Source organism: Brassica napus, chromosome C9 (genome assembly GCF_020379485.1).
Source record: "Brassica napus cultivar Da-Ae chromosome C9, Da-Ae, whole genome shotgun sequence".
Classification (NCBI taxonomy): Eukaryota; Viridiplantae; Streptophyta; class Magnoliopsida; order Brassicales; family Brassicaceae; genus Brassica; species Brassica napus.
Window position 1 is genome coordinate 31,002,912 of NC_063452.1, and position 21,913 is coordinate 31,024,824.

General features: G+C 37.3%; 2 protein-coding genes across 3 annotated transcripts; both read left to right on the top strand.

The window, feature by feature from the left end:
* Positions 1-200: 200 nt before the first annotated feature.
* LOC125593028 lies at positions 201-4,045 on the top strand. 2 transcript variants are annotated; one of them, XM_048768934.1, is made up of 2 exons: positions 201-2,358; positions 2,568-2,740. In XM_048768934.1, the coding sequence occupies exons 1-2, from the start codon at positions 1,359-1,361 to the stop codon at positions 2,585-2,587; spliced, it is 1,020 nt and encodes a 339-aa protein (XP_048624891.1). In that variant the 5' UTR covers positions 201-1,358; the 3' UTR covers positions 2,588-2,740. The 2 variants fall into 2 exon arrangements, with proteins under 2 accessions (XP_048624891.1, XP_048624890.1); XM_048768933.1 differs by having other exon boundaries at positions 2,194-2,358; positions 2,568-4,045.
* A 16,781-nt stretch (positions 4,046-20,826) lies between these two features.
* On the top strand, positions 20,827-21,726 carry LOC125592587. The gene has a single exon (XM_048767843.1). It carries the CDS (start codon positions 20,827-20,829, stop codon positions 21,724-21,726), a length of 900 nt encoding a protein of 299 aa, XP_048623800.1.
* The last annotated feature ends 187 nt before the right edge of the window (positions 21,727-21,913 follow it).

Genomic DNA, 21,913 nt, shown 5'->3' on the forward strand with positions numbered 1-21,913 from the left:
GCTCCAACGGCTAGTTTTCGATTTCTTTCTTAGTTTTGATTTGTTTCCTTTTTCTATTTATTTTAGAACGTTAGGACCTTTGTCTCTGAGCATTATATAAGCTCCTAGACGTCCATTGTAAAGATCACCCTTAATCACCAAGTTAATAAAAAGTTATTCAGTTTTTATCAAAGATTGTTCTTTGAATAAAATATCGGTCTTTAGAATTCAAAGAGAGATTATTTGTTGTTCTATTGATTTCGTGAGTCTAGTTTATTTGTGCAAATCAAATAAGCTCAGTACACAGATTGAGAGAGTCAATCACATCGTCCCACCATTCCATCCGATTGAGAGATTCAATCAAAACCTCCTCCGCAAATCCACTTCAATCCATCTTTTGATCAAGCTGAGAGTGATACACATCCAGCAGCTTGATTCCGCCATATCTATCATTTTTCTTTGTTTATTTATCTTAGTTTATTCTTCATAGCATTCGTATCTCATTCATCTTTCATTTGTTTCAGGTTTTACAATCGATTTCAGACCATATCGACCAACCGGTCTCATCTTTGGTTGATCCGATTTGAACCTCCAACAACCATTTGGGCGACCCAACTTCCAGCCTGCAACATTTGGTATCAGAGCTCAAGCTCCTGAATCAGGTCCATTCTATCCTTGCAACATTCATATTTGTTTGCATTTGTTTTCATTTAAAAAAAAAAAAAAAACAGTTTTTGCATTGTTATTGTTTTTCTTAAGAAAAGAAAACTAAAGAAGAAGAAGTTGTCTAGTTTGATCCACGAAATTCTTTTGAAATACTTGTCTAGTTGTTTGCATTCATTCCCCAGCTCCACTTGCCATATTTAGATTTTGTGCATTCATTTAAAAAAAAAAAAAATCTGCATTTCCATATTTGTTTCTTGCATAAGAAAATTCAAAAAAAAATATCCTTGTTAGTTTGTTTCCATAAGTCTTTCCATTTATTGTTCATAGCATCCCATACTGATTTATTTCGTGCTTGCATCAAGAAAAAAAAATTAAAAAAAAAAAATTATTTAGAGCATAGTTCATATCATTTGCATATTGTGGTTTAATTGTTGCATCTTAAGAAAATTCAAAAAAAAAAAAAAAATCAGGCTTAGTTTAATTTTCATATTTTCTTTCCCTTTGTGTTTCTTATCATACCATATTGTTTAATTTCGAGATTGCATTCAGAAAACCAAAAGAAAAAAAATCATTTTAGTATATTTACTTCATTTCGGTTCATAATTGCATATTTTCTCGGTTTAGTTAAATTGCATTCTTGCACTTGTTTTATTTTGGTTCGACCAAAACTTTCCATACCTTCACTTGTTCTTTGAGATTGTTTTCAGGAAGCAATGGAGGAGGAGAGACACGGCCAAAACCTAAGGGCCACCTTGAGCCAACAGACCGCAGCTCTACAAAAGCTCCAAATTAAGATTGCTCAATTGGAGAAAAGAAATCAGGCACAAGGCCAACGACCACAGCAAGGAAAAACAAGATTTGGAGATGTACCAGGGGCTATATATGTCGATCCCAAGCCACCAGATCCTTCAAAGATCAATCAAACTCCAACTTCTAAAACCCACAACAATCATGTTGTTAATCCTCGGTTTGATTATAATTCTTTTGCTGATAAAATTGAACTCTTTAAATTTTCAGGAAAAAGAGGTTATCTTAGATGGGAAAGAAACCTTGATGAGTGGTTTCACTACACCAACATCCAGAAAAAGGAGAGGTTGTTTTATGCCATTGATCAACTAAAAGATGATGCCTTTAAATGGTGGGTACAAGAAGAAGATGATAGGTGGTTTTACAAGGAGCCAACTATCAAAACATGGAGAGCTCTTAAGGAAGTCATGAGATATGAGTTTGCACCAGATTTTACAAGTTCTGAAATCCAGGAACTTTATCCAAGGAGGTATCCAACTCATGGTTCCAAAGAGGCAAAGAGAATGGTGCCACAACAAAGCCATAGAAGCTTAATCCACCAAGACCAGATTCGGCCAAACAAGAGGTCCACGGTTTTATATGATCAATACCAGCCTTATGAGGTCCCAAAGGCCATGGAGAAGAAGAACTTTGTCAGCCAAGACACATTGGCCAGACACAAAGAAAAATCAGACAAACCGATTTTTCAAGAAAAGGCCAAGGTAAGTCCTATACTTGATAAATGTGTTTATAAATCATCTCCCACTGGTATGAGTCACTTGTCTTTGTCCAAGGATGTTAATACAGGTCCTGAGGTCCAGGAAGACACGATCTCCACATCCTTGTTGAGATCAAAAGTTGTCCATGATTTAATTCCAAGAGACAAGGAGATTTTAAACCCAAAGAAAGAAGGGCCATCAAACCAATGTAAGTCTTCTAACTCTGAGGATTTAAAATATCAGACATGTTATAGATGTCATAAGAAAGGACACTATGCTGTAGTTTGTCCTAGTAAGCAAGTATTGATAGAAACATCACTAGAAAAGAAAACAGATTTACCTATGATAAGTGACAGTTTTGTTCAATCTGAACTATTGGTTCAAAATTCTTGTATGATGCACTTGTCTCTGTCAAAGTGTCTTGTAACAGGTCTTGAGGAACCAAGAGAAGGAGAGCCATCAGTAGTAACCCACGTGGTCGACCAGAAGATGATTCAAGACACCAAGCAGTCGATCTTCCTTAAAGAAGCAAAACCGATCATAAAAGTATCCCACCAAGGTAAGTGTCTAACACCACCTAGAGATACTATCACTGACGTGTGTGTTATTGATATAGGGAGTAAAAGTGAAAGCTATATGCTTACTGAAGTTCCAAGGAAGGAACCAAACCATAAGCTCAGCCATGAACCACCTCACAAGTGGAAGCCTAAAATTGAACTAAGTGTTGTTCAAATGCCAAGGCTTAAGGTAAGTTTCTCTGATCTTAAAACGTCTAAGACACTTGATTATACAGGTATAATGCACTTGTCTTTGCCAAAAAGTTTTGATCCAGGAATAAGACAAGAAGTAGTTCATAACAACCAAGGTCAAAAGTTGCAAAGAAGGCAGCAAACAAAAACAAGTTGTCCAAAGAAGAAAATCATTCTTCAACTTGTGGAAGCTATCAAAGTAAGTCTGGAAATTTCAAATTATTTTTATCAGTGTCCAAACACAGATATAATGCACTTGCTTTTTGTCCAGAAAGTTGAGAATTTTTCAGGTTGCAAAGAAGAAAGCTTCAAAGAAATCCCACCGAATAATCTTTTGTTGCTAGGAGAATCAACTCTAAGGGAGACCAGAAACGAGGCCACCAAAACTTTGAAGGGCCATCCACTCCAGAAGAGATGCAATGTCCAAAACCATAGAAGAGGCGTGGTCCTTTCATATCTGTCCAAAGAAGAACCACCTGATGCACAATCCATCCCCAAACCGAAACAATATCAAGGTAAGACCTTAGAATCTCAAAAGAGTATGAAAGCTGACTTGCTCTATCTTGGTGCAGGTTATCCAGTTTCGAGGTCGAACCTTTGTCAAGGGGGAGGGTATGATGCGGTCATCAGATCAGCAACTGAACCAGAGGTCAACCCAAAGCCCTACTCAACCAGCCAAGGCGCCAACCAGGATATACGTGCACTAAAAAAACCATATATTACAAATCAGGAGGGTTTAAATCACGAGTCTAATTTTTATGGATTCTACACTCAAGAAGGAGTCCAGGCCAATTGGAATTGGGCCAATATATTCATGGAGCAAGAAGTTATGAATTTTACAATTCAGAGGTTTCTCAACCCGTCCATCTGCGAGTACCCGACTTTAGAAGAAGATTCAAGCTCAATTAAGGAGTGACCTGAAGTAAATCCCATCATAGGAGTCAAGAGGAGTTTATCACCTTTTCAGAAAGCCCAAGATCAGGAGAAATGGCCACGGAAATTAGGAGTTATGATCAATTCCCCAGAACCGGCCAAACCAACGTCATCTATGGAAAGTCTTCAACCAATTTAACTTGGTTCGACCCAGAGCTATTTATGGGAACCAGGAGATCATCTTAACCAATCAGGAGGTATTCCAGAAGTCCTTAGCTGCACCATAACCCAGGAGATCAGTCGGTTCAATGGAGAATCACTTAAATCAAACCGGAGCTATTTATGGAAAGAGTGGACAATCTTTCGGTTTGATCCCTTCCAAGCAATTCCAATCCAACCAGGAGAACCAGATGACATCCAGACTAAACCAAGACATCCAGGAGACATTATACACGAGCCAGAAGAGTTCTACAACTTCATCCCATGCACCAGCCCACATAGGAATAAGAAGATCCCCATTATCACCGAACTGCCTTATTTGGAGTCTCTTGCATTCAAACTCCAACAGCTCTTTTTCTACCAAGGAAAGGACGAGATAAGCATCTATCAAGCATTCAAGAAGGTCCCAAGAAAGCTCTCTTATCCCCTTAAACCATCCAGGTTCAAGAAAGATCAGATTCTTTACTTGGAGCCAAAATCCCACAAAAGGCTCCAACGGCTAGTTTTCGATTTCTTTCTTAGTTTTGATTTGTTTCCTTTTTCTATTTATTTTAGAACGTTAGGACCTTTGTCTCTGAGCATTATATAAGCTCCTAGATGTCCATTGTAAAGATCACCCTTAATCACCAAGTTAATAAAAAGTTATTCAGTTTTTATCAAAGATTGTTCTTTGTATAAAATATCGGTCTTTAGAATTCAAAGAGAGATTCTTTGTTGTTCTATTGATTTCGTGAGTCTAGTTTATTTGTGCAAATCAAATAAGCTCAGTACACAGATTGAGAGAGTCAATCACATCGTCCCACCATTCCATCCGATTGAGAGATTCAATCAAAACCTCCTCCGCAAATCCACTTCAATCCATCTTTTGATCAAGCTGAGAGTGATACACATCCAGCAGCTTGATTCCGCCATATCTATCATTTTTCTTTGTTTATTTATCTTAGTTTATTCTTCATAGCATTCGTATCTCATTCATCTTTCATTTGTTTCAGGTTTTACAATCGATTTCAGACCATATCGACCAACCGGTCTCATCTTTGGTTGATCCGATTTGAACCTCCAACAACCATTTGGGCGACCCAGCTTCCAGCCTGCAACAACTTTCCAGAAATTGTCATTTATAATGGCACTCACGTGGTACTTCTATCCAGTCTTACCTTTTCCTTTAATCAGCGGTTCATGTCTCCTTATAGCTTCACTAGTCTGAACCACATAAGGCTCCAACTTCTTCACATAGGTGTTGAGGGCTTCAAACTTATCATTCAGATTGGTGTATACAACATCTATCTTCCCATTGAACTCCACAGCCATTTTATGTTATCCCTCAAGAACCTGATCAAGCATTGATTCCAGTTTTATTTCTTGAGTTGCTAGTGCAGGATTCTGGTAAGAAGAGGCTCCACAGTTTTTGTTGTTGTTGTTGATGAAGGGTTTCTAGTACTACGAGCCTTGGTTGTTGCTGAAATTACCCCTTTGGTCAGCGCCATTGAAGTTTATGTTTCCACTCTGATTCCCAAACCTCTGACTTTGAAAACCGCTACCACTGATGTAGTTCACATCCTCATCATCGCCTCGGTCACTGTCAACAACTATAGCTTCCACATCCTCTGCGAAGCTAACCTGTTTCTTGAAAAGTTTGTGAACACTTTCCAGCTTTGCCTTAACCTCGGCCATCTGCTCCTTGTCCAAACTCTAGTTGATTTCTTCCTCTCATAATTAGTGTTCTTGGTGCTATTTCTAGATGCTAAGTTCTTAATAAGTCTCACATCTTCTTATGGATTCTTAGTGTTGAAATTCCCCTCACTTGCTGTGTCTAGAGACATCTGATAAACCAAAGTGATGCCTTTGAAGAAGGTACCTAGCAGCTTTACCTGGTTGAACCAATGCTACGTACAGTCTCTCTGATATGACTTGAATCTGATCCAGGAGCTTCTGAAAGATTATGTAGCCTCCTGAGTGAATGTAGCAATTTTGTTCCTCATGTTTTCAGATCGCGCATCATCAAAGAACTTACGCAGAGAGAAATTTTTGATGTCTGTCTAGGACGTAATAGATCCTGGTGGTAACTGCTTAATCCAATATGAAGCATCTCCTATAGGTGAGTACTTGAAGAGCTTACAGAGAAAGTAGTCCTCAGAGACTCCATTGGCTTTGATAGCATACACTAAATCCTTGAACCTCTCCAGATGGTCCATAGGATGCTCATGTGTAAGCCCATGATAAGACTTTTGTCCCACAAATTGATTTGCAGGCTTCAGCTAGAAATCTTGCCTCTAAAAGATATGAGGACGAATAGAAAATATGTTGGCTTAGAATTGATCTGGACAGTTGTAGTCAGCCAACGTTCTAGGTCGAGCAGCCTCAACATTCTCAGCAACTGCAGCCTGAGCATTGGCTGCAGCATTCTCAGCATTACCATCTTCTAGAACAATTGCTTCTGGATCAGGAATGACATCCCCCTGATTATCAAGTCTCTGACCTGGGGCATTACGAAGATGACCCTCATATTTATGAAGTTCTCCATTCGCATCCTGAATCAGTACAAGAGTCGTGGCCATGTTGCTTGTTTGCGGGTTGGTGTCGATCGATGCTTGAGAAGTGTCGATCGCTGTTCGTGCACAAGTGGTTTCAATCGACGAAGAAAAGATGTGGATCTATGCTGCTTGCTACTCCTTGCGGATTGTACGTTCGAGTCTTGGAGGATCCGAAAATAAAAGGTCATTTTCCTTGCTGCTTCTGGTGTTGTTGGGATGCACATGAAAGAAACAAAAAAATGTATGTAAGTAACTAAACACAAAATAAAAACCTAGACTAGACCTATTATTCAAGTCTAATAGTGAATCCAATGCTCTCCGACAATAGCGCCAAATTTTATGCAAGCTCAAATTACCCTAGAGTTAACTTTTTCTCTCAAATAAGAGATCAATTGCAGTACTTAGGGATCGACTCCACATGGATAGTGGGCACACAATAGACTAAGAGAAATCTAGGTTAAGCTAGACAATCAATATAAAAGCAGTAAATAAAGCAAAAAACAAGGAAATTGTTGGTTGTAAGATATATGGGATAAAAGCCAGACTTAAGATTTCAGGCAATCATAATTATTAGTTATAGATTCTAAGGGTGTGTGATGCCCCGTCCTAGAACTCGAATGAAATAGTAAAATATCCAGCTCTCGCCGTGAGTCTAATTAGATGTCTAAATCCTATATTCCCACTTTCGCGTGAGAATAGGGAGCGAGTGTTGATCGATACTACAGAGTGTCGATCGATACTTCTTCAAACAAGCATTAACGCTCTGATCGACATGTTAACTAAGTAATTAAACCAGCTCTCGCATGCGCCTAACAACCTAGGTTAGCAGAATTAGTTTCAGGTAATGAACTCACTTCTGTGGTTGCCTATTATCTCAAGTTCAGGATTCTAGTCAGCTACCTTAGAACACAAGTAATTAGAATAATTCTGTGAATGATCCAATTAAATCATCCTAATAGTTCTATGTATCAATAATTCATCAAAACCCTAATAAACCCTAAATTTGACAGGATGATTACTCAGACATAATTAAGCAAAACATAAAAATAAATTGAAAGACTTTCAAAAAAAAAAGAGTAATAGAAATTAGAATTTCAATAAAAATCTCTGAATGATTCTTTCATCGGCTCTCCAAAAGCTTATAAATAAAACCTAACTAATATGGTGTGTATAAGAAGATATGGAAAAGATAGGTAGATGTGTGTACAACCTAAACGATGGCTAAAACTATATATAGTAGGTAATAAGTTAGCCAGGGGCAGTCTTATAATTTGTGAAAACTTATGGGCTTTAGTCGGTCATTAAGTATATCTGTCCGTCTACTCTTGCGGGTGTCGAGCGACACCGAGGAAGAGGTGTCGATCGACGCTTCTTCTAAATCTTGACTTTGACTTCTGATTTCTTGAACAGTTATGAATTTCCTCATCCTTACGCTCTAAAATGCTCCATAATATCCACAACATTCCAAAACATTTATAGACCTGAAAATACTCTAAAATAGACTCCAAACATAATATATAAACTTTAAAAAGATTTATACTATGGTCAAAAACTAGTCAAGTATACAACTCACATTTTGTCACCTAGGTAATGACAAAAATATCCCTAGATGTGGCAATCTAGAAGAAATGATAAACCATCTTTTCAAATTCCTATCTTCTTTCCAAATTTTAGCCCTTTGGAATTTTCTTCCTTCCCTTTTCTTTCAAATATACTTTTATACATGAATTTTTTATTTTGGAGGAAAAAGACTTAGGCTTGCCCAATCCACGAAGGAATAAATCATATGGTACATATATAAAGGAAGAACAAAGATTTTTATAAAAAACTAGATTTTGACCCGCACGTCCGTGCGGATATTTTTTTCATTTTATAAATGTAATTGATTTTATTACAATTTTTTAAAATATATAATTTCCATTTTAGTGTTATATATTATGTTATTATATAATATTATTGTTTATATTTCTTATTCTGCATTATTAATATATAGTGATTTGTTTAATACACTTTACTTTGCTATTATTTTTACTACTTACGAATATATTTTCGAGATATGTAAAATAAAATAACAACCTAAAATAATTAGATAGACACTACAAAAAAAGATGTGATACAGTTTTCAATCATTTATTTGTAAATGATATAAAATATAGATAATTTAGCATCAGTTATAACAACTGATGTCATTACTAACAAATTTAACATCACTTTGACTAAGTGATATAATTCATCTTGATTAGCGTCACTTTAATAAAACTGATGCTACTATATTAAGTTATATCGTTTATATAAATGATGTAAATTTATTCTGGATTAAAATCATTTATGCAAATGTTACAAATCTTACATCAATTAAAAAGTGATTCTAATTATATATATTTATTTCAAAAAAATAATTATTAGTATTAACTTCAATTATAAGAAAATGATGTGGATTTGCTACCCATTAACTACAGTGGTTAATCCCCACATAAAAAATAAAGCCTGGGAAGTAATACAGGTAATACATAACATTTAATCTATTTATAAATTTTTAACTTTGAGATGTAAGATAATATATTCGTCTGATGAACATGGTTTGGTTTGTTTTTGTTATTTCAGTCCAAATTCTGGTTTGATGATCCACCAATGAGAAAAGTGTTTGTGATGAGTGCATTAGGTAGCAGATGAAAAGATGTCCAACTACGTCTTTGGAAAGAATACAAGCGAAACAGTGTAAGTGAGACATTGCTCAATCGACCAGAAAATGTTCCCGAAAATCAATGGGGTCATTTCGTTCACATGCGATTCACTGAAAAGTGGAAGGTACAGTTTTATTTGTTAGATATTTATACATAGTTCTATATCAAATACAAGCAATAATTTTGTATGTGAGATTTCAGAAAATGCAAGAGAGGAATATAGGAAGCCAAAAGAAAAATATCATGCCTCACGTATGTGGAAGAAAAAGTTTTTCAAGGAAACGAAATGATATTGTAAGTAATGTAAAGTTAGTTTATTATATTGATATAAACTACTTTACTATACTAATATTATATATATTTTATGCATGTTACAAAGACAATCAAAACTGGAAAACGACCATGTCGAGCAGAGTTTTTTATCGACACTCGCACAAAACCTAATGGAAGCTTTGTATGTGAAGAAGCAAAAACACGGGAGGTTAGTTTCAGTCAATATTATCATAGATTTGTAAGTTAATTCTACTTGATCTTTATTCTTCATTTGTGGTTTAGGAAGAATTTACGACGTTGTTGGGCCAAAAGTCACATGTGACAAACAATGCTATTGCTAGTTTGGATGATGAATATGCACAAGTTTTTGGTCCAGAGCGTCCAGGACGAGTACGGTGTGTTGGTCGTGGACCTACACCTTCAAAATTAGTGAACCATTCACCTGTTACGAGACAAGAGATAGAGAATTCAGAAATGGTTATTGACCTGAAGTCACAAGTGAAAGAATTATCAGATCAAGTCAAGGGAATGACTACATTCATCCAACAAGTAATTGGTACTTCAACTGGTGAACAGGTAATAATATAGTTTATAAGTTAATTGTATTTTTATACTTTTGATATGTCAACTAATATATGCTGAACTAATTATTTAGGCAAGAGTATGGGTTTCAAGTTTTGCTGTAGGTTTTGCTGACATACCAAACCCAGCTTTTGCCAACGTACCAGTTCCACCAAATCCAAATCAGGTAAATTATAATTAATTTTAGTTTTATAATCAATAATTATTCAAAATATTAACTGATCTGTTGTATAATTCTATTTCAGGAACGGAGTGATGATGCTGTTAGAGACTAAGACTCCGACGTTGGAAGCAATGGCAGTGATCTTCATCAACATTAGTTTAATAATATTTTCAGCAACTTTCAATTTATTTTATTTTATGAATTTGCATGATGGATTAGTTATGTGATTTGATTTCTAATACTTTATTTATTATCTAAATCAGGTTTTATTCATTTAATTAATTTTCTTGCATTTTAAATATATTTTAAATTTAATAACAAAACAAAAATTCGTTTATATTAATATTAATATAAATCATAAATATGTAAATAAAAATAATATTTGTATCATTTATATAAGTGAAATATATTATAATCATTTATGAAAACTGATATAGATTTAGCATCAATTATATACAAATGATGATAGAAATTTAAATCACTAAATTGTAAATGATACAGTTATAAAAATCACTTCTTAAAACTGATATAAATTTAACATCAATACGTAAAATGATAATAATACTTTAAATCACTTGCTTTAAATGATATAATTATTACAATCACTTTTAAAAACTGATTAAGGTTAACATCAATTGTTTAAAATGATATATTATTTAAAATCGCTTGTTATAAATGATACAATTACTAATATCATTTCTAAGAATTGATGTTACTGTTACATCCATTTATAATAAATGATTTAACAATTCAAATCAGTTTCTCTAATTGACACTAATACTAAAATCATTTCGCATAACTGATCTTAAAGTTAACATATCTTACAAATGATACATTTTAAAATCATTTAAAATAATTGATGTAAATATATAATTGTATTGCATCAGTTTTGAATAAAATGATGTAAATTATTTAAATCACCACTTTCAGAGTCATTTATTTAACTGATGTAAAAGTAAAGTTTTTTACATCATATATAACTAATGCAAATATATAAAATAAATGATGTAAACTAGTCTCTTTTTTTTGTAGTGAGAGAACCCCCTCCAAAATATGTTTTTTTTTTAATTTAGTTATTTATATTATAAAAAATATTTTTAAGATAATTTATATTTACATATTGTGTTTAAAAAATATACTTTAACATATATTATTTTAATATATTACAGGATTTATAAGTAAAAAAAATTGTTTTGTTTAAACAATATAGACATATTATTTTAGTAAATTTTATACATAGTAGCATCTATCAATTTATTTTACTAAATTTTATTGATATCGAATACTTTTTGTATGTTATGATATTACTTTTTTTATAATTAAGATGTCAAAATATTATATTACTTCAATTTTGCAACTTATTTAGTTTATTTTTTGGTGACTCATTTCAAAAAGTTTTTCTTTATTATCTCTGATTTTATCTTTTGTAAAATTTGAAATAGTATCATTTTGAGTTTGTATATTTATTTTTAAAAATTGTATATTTTGTCAAGAAAACTTTGAAAAATTACACAACTATTTTTGAGTTTGGAAGATTACATGAATTTTGAATTTATTTTATAACTACATTACTAATTTACGTTATTAAAAAGAAAATTGAAATTTTGGTAGTATTTTCTAAATTTTTCTAAATTTCATAGATTTATAATAAAATAATTTAAAAATAGTATATGAGCTAAAGTTATTATATACCATTATTTATATGTATAAACATTTTTAACAACATATTGTTGAGAGTTTGAAAATAAATAAAAAGATAACATATAGTTGAACATATAAAAGTTTAAACTATGTTACTAAATTTATTTTTTTATATAAAATTATTATATAGTTTACAAATCTTAACTCATTTTAATGATTAGTGATAATTTATTTAAATGAAAAAGAATTTAAATTTTTTTTTGTTAATTTAACTATTTAATAAAGTTTTTTCATATGTAATTCATAAATTAATATATTAGTTTTCAAAATATTAGATTACTTTAATTTTTACAACATATATATTTTGTTTTTCGTGGTGCATTTCACAAAATTATTCTTTATTATCTATGATTTTCTTTTGTAAAATTTTAAATATTATCATTTTGTGCTTGAATATTTACTTTTTAAATTTTATATTTTTTCAAGAAAATTTGGAAAATTACACAAATATTTTTTGAGTTTGGAAGAATACATGAATTTTGAATTTCTTTTTTTTTTACTACATTTATACATTATGTGATTTAAAAAAGTTTGACTTTTTGGTAATATTTTCTAAATTTTTCTCAACAGATTTGGTTATAATTAGAAAAATATATAATTAAAATTTGATTTGTGATTAATATTTTAAATGAATTATTAATTTCATAGTTTTCTAATAACATATTTTTAAAATAGTATATGAGCTAAAGGTTATTATATACCATTATTTTTTTGTGTATAAAACATTTTTAAACAACATATTGTTGAGGATTTCAAAATAAATAAAAACATAACATATACTTGTAGGCATAAAAGTTTAACCTATGTTACTAAATTTATGTTTGTATAAAAATATTATATAGTTTACAAATTTTAACCCAATTTAACGATGAGTGATAATTTATTTAAATGAAACAATTTTTAAATCATTATTATAATTTTGTCATATGTAATTCATAAATCAGTTCTATTTTTATATAATACAGAATATAATTATAAATTTATAAAAAGCAGTATATAATTTTTATTTTCTTATTTTAGAATAATATTATAACCCCTGTTCGGGAACGCGCTAGGCGCTAGTCGGGCGGTCGGGTTGGACCTAGCGCCTAAAGAAAAAATCGGGGATTAATCGGAAATTATGCGGGGCGGAGTTTTTAGATGGTTTACTATGTTATAAAACATGTTAATCTTTAATTGTGTATAACATTAATACATTTTCATGTTTAAGATTGTATAAAACACACAAATAGAATATATAAACTTAATATAGTGTAATTTTCATAAAAATTATGAATATAAATGATATTTATAAAATTTTAGATCAAATAAATAAATAAAAATATTATTAAAAATTAAAAAAAAAATAAAAAAATAAAAAAAAAAATAAAAAATAAATAAATAAATAGATTAGGCGCCGCTTAGGCGGCTAGGCGGTCATTTAGGCGGCTAGGCGGTCATTTAGGCGGTCTAGGCGGAAAAAAATCGGATATCCGATTTTTTTAACCGATTTGGCATAAATCGGGGCGGAAAAGTGACGCGTAACGCCTAGGCGGCCGTCTAGGCGGCTAGGCGGCCGAGTTTTAGAACAGGGATTATAACTAACGTTGATTTATAATAATATTATATTATTAATTGTGGGAACCGAAATTTGCACTGTCGATTTTCCGTAAAATAACGAAAGCTAGGAAAACCCTAATTTTTCAGAGGTCCCGGATTATCTGTGAAAACACACGAAAAACGAAAGAGACAAGCACAATAGAATATCGAAAGTAAATTGCACAGAGGCGTATTATTGATTGATAAGAACAAAGTTACAGGATTTTCGAGAGACAAGACGGACAGAGTTTTGCTAGCCAAGTCAGTCCCAGAACAAAGATGAAAAGAGTTTTAAGTAAATATCGAGCCGCCTAAATTCTAAGTTTTCCTAAGCTAGCAGCGTTTTTCTAGGTCTAAGAATCTCTCTCTTGCGTCCTCGGCTCTGGTTCCTCTTATATATGCCTTCTAAGTCGATTTTCGCTTCCTTTTCTGCCCCTGGGTCGAGTTTATCTCTTTGCGGAAATATTACTTTTCTTTCCGATCTTCATCATTATCTTGGAAACTTGACATTTATCTTCCGATTTTGCGAGATTTATCTTCTTCTGCAAGTAAAGATAGGCCGTCATAGCATCATTGAGCTTGGCTTTGTTTACGAAATAGTAAGTGGGCCCTTAGCCGCGTTCTAGGCCTCTTTGAACCGTTTTCCGACTTAAGCGTTTTTTACGATTTCTTCGAAAGAACGTTTCTTGATGCAACGTCGGTTTGCCGAAGAAGTTCATACTTCTCTTATAGTTAGACGAGTATGGTGTTAAGTTAACCGTCGTCGTTTATACGAGAGCCATGAACTTTATTCGGGAAAACGAGTTCTCACGGTTCTTATTATAAAGCTCCAATGGTAACTCCGATCGATACGGAACGAAGGATTGATCCAGCGAGGCTCGGTAAAGGGCATGAGGTCCAGTCCACGGCAACAAGAGTTGTCCCAACTCGCCAAATGGACGAGTTGGACGGTTTTTAAAGTGAGCGTTCCCTTTCAGAAAGTTCTTGACGAAAAAAGAGTCCTTCGGGCATTAGTGACGTCTCGCTTTGCCGAATGTATTTTTACGTCATTTTTTCAAGTGATGGAGTGTTCTGATGACATTCAGATTTTGGGATGTTTTCTGCTGCATTAAAAAGAAGCTTCAAAAATATCGAGTCTGGGATCGGATATTTCGATTTTTTTTTGGGAGTATACGAGTATACGTATACATACCTACTCCCTCGGGGACAGCTGAGCTCGTCGTATGACAAATTGCCTATGTACCCTCTTCTGGGATCAAGGCCGTCCCGTAGTTCAGTGCAAAGTTCTGCTTAGTGGTAGTATTTCTTGAGGTGCATCGCGTTCCAAGTTCTCGGAATTTTGATGTCCTGCATATTTTCGATTTCGTACGCGGCTGGTCGGACTACTTTTATTATTTTGTAAGATCCTTCCCAGTTGGTTCCGAGTTTTCCTGCATTCCACTCAACGGTGTTCTGGAAAACTTTTCGTAAGACTAAGTCCCCTTCTTTGAATTTGCGGCTGCGTACGTTAGTGTTGTAGTACTTTGCAGCCGCCTGTTGATAGTTTTGAATTCGTATAAGGGCTCGGTCCCGTCGTTCGTTGATTAGGTCGAGCACATCCAGCAACATTAGATTGTTCAAATTTTCTCGTTCTGGGATTAATCTTCTGCGTACTCCGGGAAATTTGACTTCTGCTGGGATCATACATTCGCTTCCGTAAACGAGAGCGAATGGAGTTTCTCCCGTTGCGCGTCTCGGAGTCGTGTGATGTGACCATAAGACTCCTTCGAGCTCTTCGGCCCATCTACCCTTTTTGGCGTGCAATCGTTTCTTAAGCCCATAGGATGGTCTTGTTAATCGTTTCGGCTTGGCCGTTGCATTGTGGGTGTCTAGGAGTCGATTTGGTCAGTCGTATCTTCCATTTTTCGTAGAAGGCCTCGAATCTGGTCGAAATAAATTGGTATCCGTTGTCCGTTACAATTTCGTATGGGACTCAATGTCTCCAGACGATGTTCTTCCACACGAAGCTTTCGACTTGGGCATCTTTGATGCTTGCGTATGAGTCAGGTTCGACCCATTTTGAGAAGAAATCCGTCAAAACTAACAAGAATCGTTTTTGCTTTGACCTGTGCGTGGGTCCGACTATATCCATCGACCATCGCATGAATGGATATGGTGCCAAGATTGAGGAGAGAACCTCTGCCATATGATGGATAGTAGGAGCGTGCCTCTGGCATTTTTCGCATTTTCGCGCAAAGTTCTCTTAATCTTTGATCATCGATGGCCAATAGTGTCTGTGGCGTTTGATTTTGACTGAGAGGGATCTTCCGCCGGAATGGTTTCCGCACGACCCATAGTGGACTTCTTCCACTATTCTTTGTGCTCTCTCCTTTTATGCAGATCATGAGTGGCCCAGAAAATCTCTACTTGTAGAGTTCTCCGTCGACCAAGACGTATCGCGCGGATTGGGTCTTAATCTTTCGGGCTGCCCATTTTTCTGCCGGGAGTTTCCCATCGGCGATGTACACCATATCTCCCACTGTGACAGCGGTGGAGCTGTATTTATCTCTATCTTTTCTTTCTTTACTAGATTATCCACTGAACCTCGGACCGAAGTCATTGGAGTCCACCAGTCTTCTTCATTTTTGGTCTGAGATGGATCAAAGCCTGGCACATACGACGTCTGAGAAAGCCCTTCAACCCCTTGCGTACCTATCCCGCGACCCATATCATCTGCTTCACTATAATTCACATCAAATGTAGTCTCGGATCCATCCTGTTATGTCACGATAAATAAGCAATATTTGAGACACCAAAATACATTATCATTAAATAAATATTTTACATAAAAGTCCACAACCATTACATAAATTTAAACAAGACACTTACAAACCAAGGACACTTACACACCAAGCACACTTACAAACCGAGACCTTATAAAGTACAACAAAATTCAGGCCGATAACTTAGATGCCAATAAAACAAACAGACACGCAAACCATCTAATAAACAAGACAAAATAGGAATGGTTGTTAGGAGAGAGAAACCCTAATGCCGCAAGGAGACGGCGACGGCGATCCCGAATCGGCAAACAAGGAGAAGACAATAGGAGAGATCGGAAGTGATGCACATGATGTGCGGGAGCAGTCTCGCGAGCAGGTCTTGCAGGACACAGTGGCCAGGACAGCTGAGAATCGTGACGCAATCTCGTACTCGTCTGTTCTGCTAGAGGGTTCGTCGACCCCTGTTCCGCAACCTTGTTTCGTGGTGAAGGATGGTGTAGCAGAAGTGGAGGTTCCGGTGGAGCTTTGGGAGGACTCGGAACCTCTTTAGAGATGTTGTCTTGTGGGTTACTTTATGAACGACGCCCCTCATATTGGTTCGATTCACGCTACTGTAAATCGAATCTGGGCGCAGCCAGGGAAGAAACCTAAAATTGATGTTCAATTTATTGGGAAGACGACGGTTCTGTTTAGGATCGAAGACGCTGCTATCCGCAACAGAGTTCTGGGTAGGAAATTCTGGCACATCTCGGAGGTGCCTTTGATGGTGGGTGTGTGGTCGCCGGAGACAGCTAGCTCGCCTCCTGGCCTCTCTGCCATTCCACTGTGGGTGGATTTGGCACACGTTCCGGGCTACCTTTATTCTAAAAAGGGCCTTAGCTTCTTGTCTCGCACTGTGGGAAAATTTATCAAGCTACATCCGAGCACGGAAAGGTGTATTCGTATGGATGTTGCTAGAGTGCTCGTGGAAGTTGATTTGACCAAACCTCTACCACGAAAAATAAGTCTTAAAGGCAGGCATGGGGAAGATGTTCTTATCTCCATTGCCTTCCCGTGGCTCCCTCCTCATTGTTCCTCTTGCGCTCGCTGGGGGCATTTGGAGTCTAACTGTACGATGAAAGCAAAGTCTTCAAATACTCAGCAGGAGGCAGAGAGGACGACACAAAATGATTCTGTAGTGATGGAGGGATTTTCTTCTAAGGAGGTGCCAGAGACGTCAGGTGCTGTGATCATGACCAAGTTAATGGCTGAGCTTGAATCAATATCTAGTGGAAAGAATCTATCAAATATTACCCCCTCAGTCAATGAGGCGGAGCAGGTGAGAGGCAATAGTATTGAGAAAGGAACTGGTGAAAGATCTGGTGTCAACGAGTGGGCCATTATCTCCGGCCACAGCGGGGCTCCGGCTCTGACTCCGCCAGGAAATAATATTGAGACATGTTTATCGCCGAATGGATTCCAGGTGCTGCAAGATATTAGGGAGGAGGGTGAGATCGACGAGGAAGATGATGATGAGGACTCGGAGTCTGAGGTGAAATCTGTAGAGGATTGTGAGAAGCAGACTGCCCCTCCATCTCCTAGTCGCACTGTTACCCCACTGGTGACTGATTCTGTTGAAAATATTCCGGGAACGGCACCTCAGCGGCAAAGCAGCGTGTACCGTAGTAGAGGTAGAGGTGCAAAGAGGACTATAGTTAACTCAAGGAGCTTGGTGCAAGCAGTTACGCAGCAACAGAAGGGGTCTAAACACGCGAAGAAAGCTTCCTCCCGGAAGTACTGATGTCGTCAATCTTTGCTTGGAACATGCGTGGGTTCAACATGCCACGCAAACAAAAGGCAGTTAGATATTGGGTTTCTGCTGCAAAGTTGTCGTTTGGTTGTTTGTTAGAGACTCGGGTTAAAGAGGAGAATTTCCAAAAGATTTTTGATTCTACGTTCCCGGGTTGGAGTTGTGTTCATAACTACTCGAGTCATCGTTTGGGTAGGATTTGGGTGTGTTGGTCTGATGCTGTTGAGATCATTCCGGTCTCTACGTCTGCACAGATGATCACAGTATGGGTGAGGTTTAAAGCCTCTGGTGATACGTTTTTGGCTTCCTTTGTCTATGCCTCAAATTGCATGGTAGAACGAAGAGAGCTATGGAGTGAAATGGAGACCATTTCAAATTCTGTAGCGGGTGACACAAATGCGTGGATTATTCAAGGTGACTTCAACGTTGCTCTATCCTCTCTAGAGCATTCTCGTCTTGTGGATTCTGCTGCGGACAGAAGCGCTATTAGGGATTTTCAAAATGTGGTCCGTAGCTGCGACATGGTGGATATTGCACAAGTTGGTCCCTCTTTTACCTGGACAAACAGTCAGGATGGCAATCCCATCAGCAAGAAATTGGATCGAGTTATGAGCAACAGCTATTGGATTGGTCAATTCCCGAACTCTTATGTCACCTTTGAATCGGGAAAGGTATCTGATCACATAAGAATGCACATTCAGCTTCGAGAGGCACCTCAGGGAAATTCTAAGCCGTTTAAGTTTTTCCATCACACGGCATCTCATCCACGGTTCCTGGAAGTAGTGAACAGGATCTGGAGTGAAACGGCTCCTCTCTATCATTCCCGCTCTGCTCTGAAGTTATTTCAAGATAAGCTGAAAGCTCTTAAATATGAATTGCGTGGTCTCAACCGGGATATGTTTGGAGATCTTCCAGGGAAAGTAAAGCACGCTTACAATGACCTCTGTGCCAAGCAAACTGAAGCTATGCGGAACCCTCAGACATCCACCTTTGAAGCAGCTTCTGATGCATGGGAGTACTGGCATCATATCTCAGGCATCGAGGAGCAGTTTTATTATCAGAAGTCAAGGGTACAGTGGTTGGGTTTAGGAGATCGGAATTCTCGTTTTTTTCATAAGGTTACACAGAGCCGTAATGCGAGAAACACCATCAGGCGCATAGTGACAGCGGATGGAAGAATACTTACGTCACCCATGGACATCAAGGCTGAGGCTGCCTCTCATTTCGAGAGCTTCCTCAACGGTTCACAACAGGGAGGATCAGAATTAGCGCAGGAGGAAATTGCTGATCTGGTAGACTTTAAGTGCTCCAATGAGGCAAAAACCATGCTTATGCAGCCGGTGGAGGTATCAGAGATTACAGAAACCCTATTCTCCATGCCAGCAAACAAAGCTCCGGGGCTTGATGGTTTTCCAATGGAGTTCTATAAAGCTGCTTGGCCTGTGATAGGGAAGGATTTTATCACAGCTATTCAGTCCTTTTTCATGTTCGGTTTCATGCCCCACAGTGTTAATGCCACCCTGCTATCCCTGATACCTAAAACTACTGATGCAGAGAAGATGACAGATTTCAGACCGATAGCCTGCTGTAATGTTATCTACAAGGTTGTTTCGAAGATTCTTGCAAAGCGCCTTAAAGCTACACTGCCTGAAGCCATTGAACTGAACCAATGTGCTTTCGTTGAGGGCAGGTTGTTGCTTGAAAACGTGTTGTTAGCTACAGAGCTCGTAAGGGATTACCATAAGCCTTCAGCCTCTTCCAGAGCAGCCATTAAGCTGGATATCGCCAAAGCGTTTGATACAGTCAGCTGGTCATTCATCGAGAACACCCTTCGAGCTATGAACTATCCTGATATGTTTGTCACTTGGATCATGAGATGTATCAGCACAGCGGCTTTCTCGGTATCAGTCAATGGAGAGTTAGCGGGTTTCTTCACCAGTAGTAGAGGTATAAGGCAGGGCTGCTCAGTGTCCCCTTACCTTTATGTTATTGTCAGTAACGTTCTATCGAAGCTCTTAAACAAAGCGGTAATAGAAGGGAGTATAGGACTATAGGGTACCACCCACATTGTGAGGCCGAGACCTTGTCTCATTTGAGTTTTGCTGATGACATCGTTGTCTTTACGGACGGGACTCCAGGTTCGCTTCAGGGAACTCTTCAGGTCTTTGACAAGTTTGCTGTAATGTCAGGATTGAGGATAAATATTTCGAAGTCAACGGTGTTTGTTGCTGGTAGAGGGAAACAGGCTCTGGAGGATGCAGCAGCCGCTGTGGGTCTCTCAATCTCTAACCTCCCCATTAAGTACCTCGGTTTACCCCTTTCCACCAAAATAATTACCAGGAGCGACTATGAACCACTTATCACTAAGATCAGGAGCCGTTTTCTCTCTTGGACGAGCAAGGCTCTCTCATACGCAGGGCGTCTGTAGCTTATTAAATCGGTCATTGCTAGTATCACCAACTTTTGGTGTGCAGCTTTTTGTCTTCCACAAAACTGCATCGAAGAAATTGAAAGTATGTGCTCAGCGTTCCTTTGGAGTGGTTCACCTAACATTACCTCAAAAGCTAAGGTTTGTTGGGAGGAGGTTTGCAGCCCTTATGATGAGGGAGGTTTAGGAATTCGTCGTGTCTCTGAGGTCTGTGTGGTCTTCCAGCTAAAATTAATATGGCGGTTATTTGCTCAGTCGTCGTCGCTCTGGGTTAAGTGGGTAAGGAGATTTTTGCTTCGTGAATACACGTTTTGGGACGTCAAAGACACTGGATTGGGGTCATGGTGTGGCGCAAGTTATTGCGTATTCGTTCTATGGCAAAGAGGTTTCTAAGATATGAAGTGAATGATGGGAACACTGCTCGGTTTTGGACTGATATATGGCATCCTAGAGGTCGTCTGATTGAGGTTGCTGAAGAGGTCAATACACAAAGGCTGGGCATTAGAAGGGAGGCTCATATCAGTGAGGTATTTCGTGAGGGCCTATGGCACTTTCGCAGATGCAGGGACCCGCAGCTCCTCTCCTTGATTGTCGACATTGAGGCTTTTAAGGTTTACGAAACAGACGGTAGAGATGCAGTTTTATGGAAGAGTATGGATGGTAATTATGGTCCCAAGTTTGTTGCTTCTGAAACCTGGCACCAGATTCGACAGTCTAAGGAGAAGGTGAATTGGAGTAAGTTGGTCTGGTTCTCGCAAGGGATTCCTCGATATGCTTTCATCACCTGGCTAGCCATCCGCGATAAGCTTTCCACAGGTCGACGTACAAGCAGTTGGGGGCAGCCGCATAGCTGCATATTTTGTATGGAACCAGATGAGACTAGAGATCACATATATTTTGCTTGCCCCTATACGTTCATGGTTTGGTTGAAAGTAACAGGGAATCTTTTTGGCTTGGAACCTGATCCTGATTGGGACATAACGATGACGCATCTGCGCACTGGTTCGTACGATCGACTCACTTTTATCCTTCTTAGACTGGTTTTCCAAGTGTCTGTTTACCTAATCTGGCGTGAGCGTAATGAAAGAAAGCACAACACCAGCTACAAGTCTGTGGATCAGCTAGCTAAGGTGATCGACAAAACCGTAAGGAATCGTATCACTTCCCTCAAGTATGCCTGCAACCCGCGATTGCGGGGCTTCATGATTCGATGGTTTGAAGCACACGACACTACAACTTAGTCTGCGTAGTTTCAAGTTCCTTTTTAAAGGTTCTAGTTTCATATTTCAGTTTCCTTTCTAAGTTTACTCTTTTGAACTCAATATAGCTGTACATATATTCTTTTTAAAGTGATCAATAAATTTAACATTTCATCAAAAAAAAAAAAAAAAAAAAAACAAGACAAAATAATATTCAAGAGAGTGGTGA

What these genes read in the sequence shown, in the direction of transcription:
- LOC125592587 (XM_048767843.1), top strand. Translation starts at nt 20,827, where the DNA reads ATGGTGTGGCGCAAGTTATTGCGTATTCGTTCTATGGCAAAGAGGTTT.
- LOC125593028 (XM_048768933.1), top strand. Translation starts at nt 2,640, where the DNA reads ATGATTCAAGACACCAAGCAGTCGATCTTCCTTAAAGAAGCAAAACCG.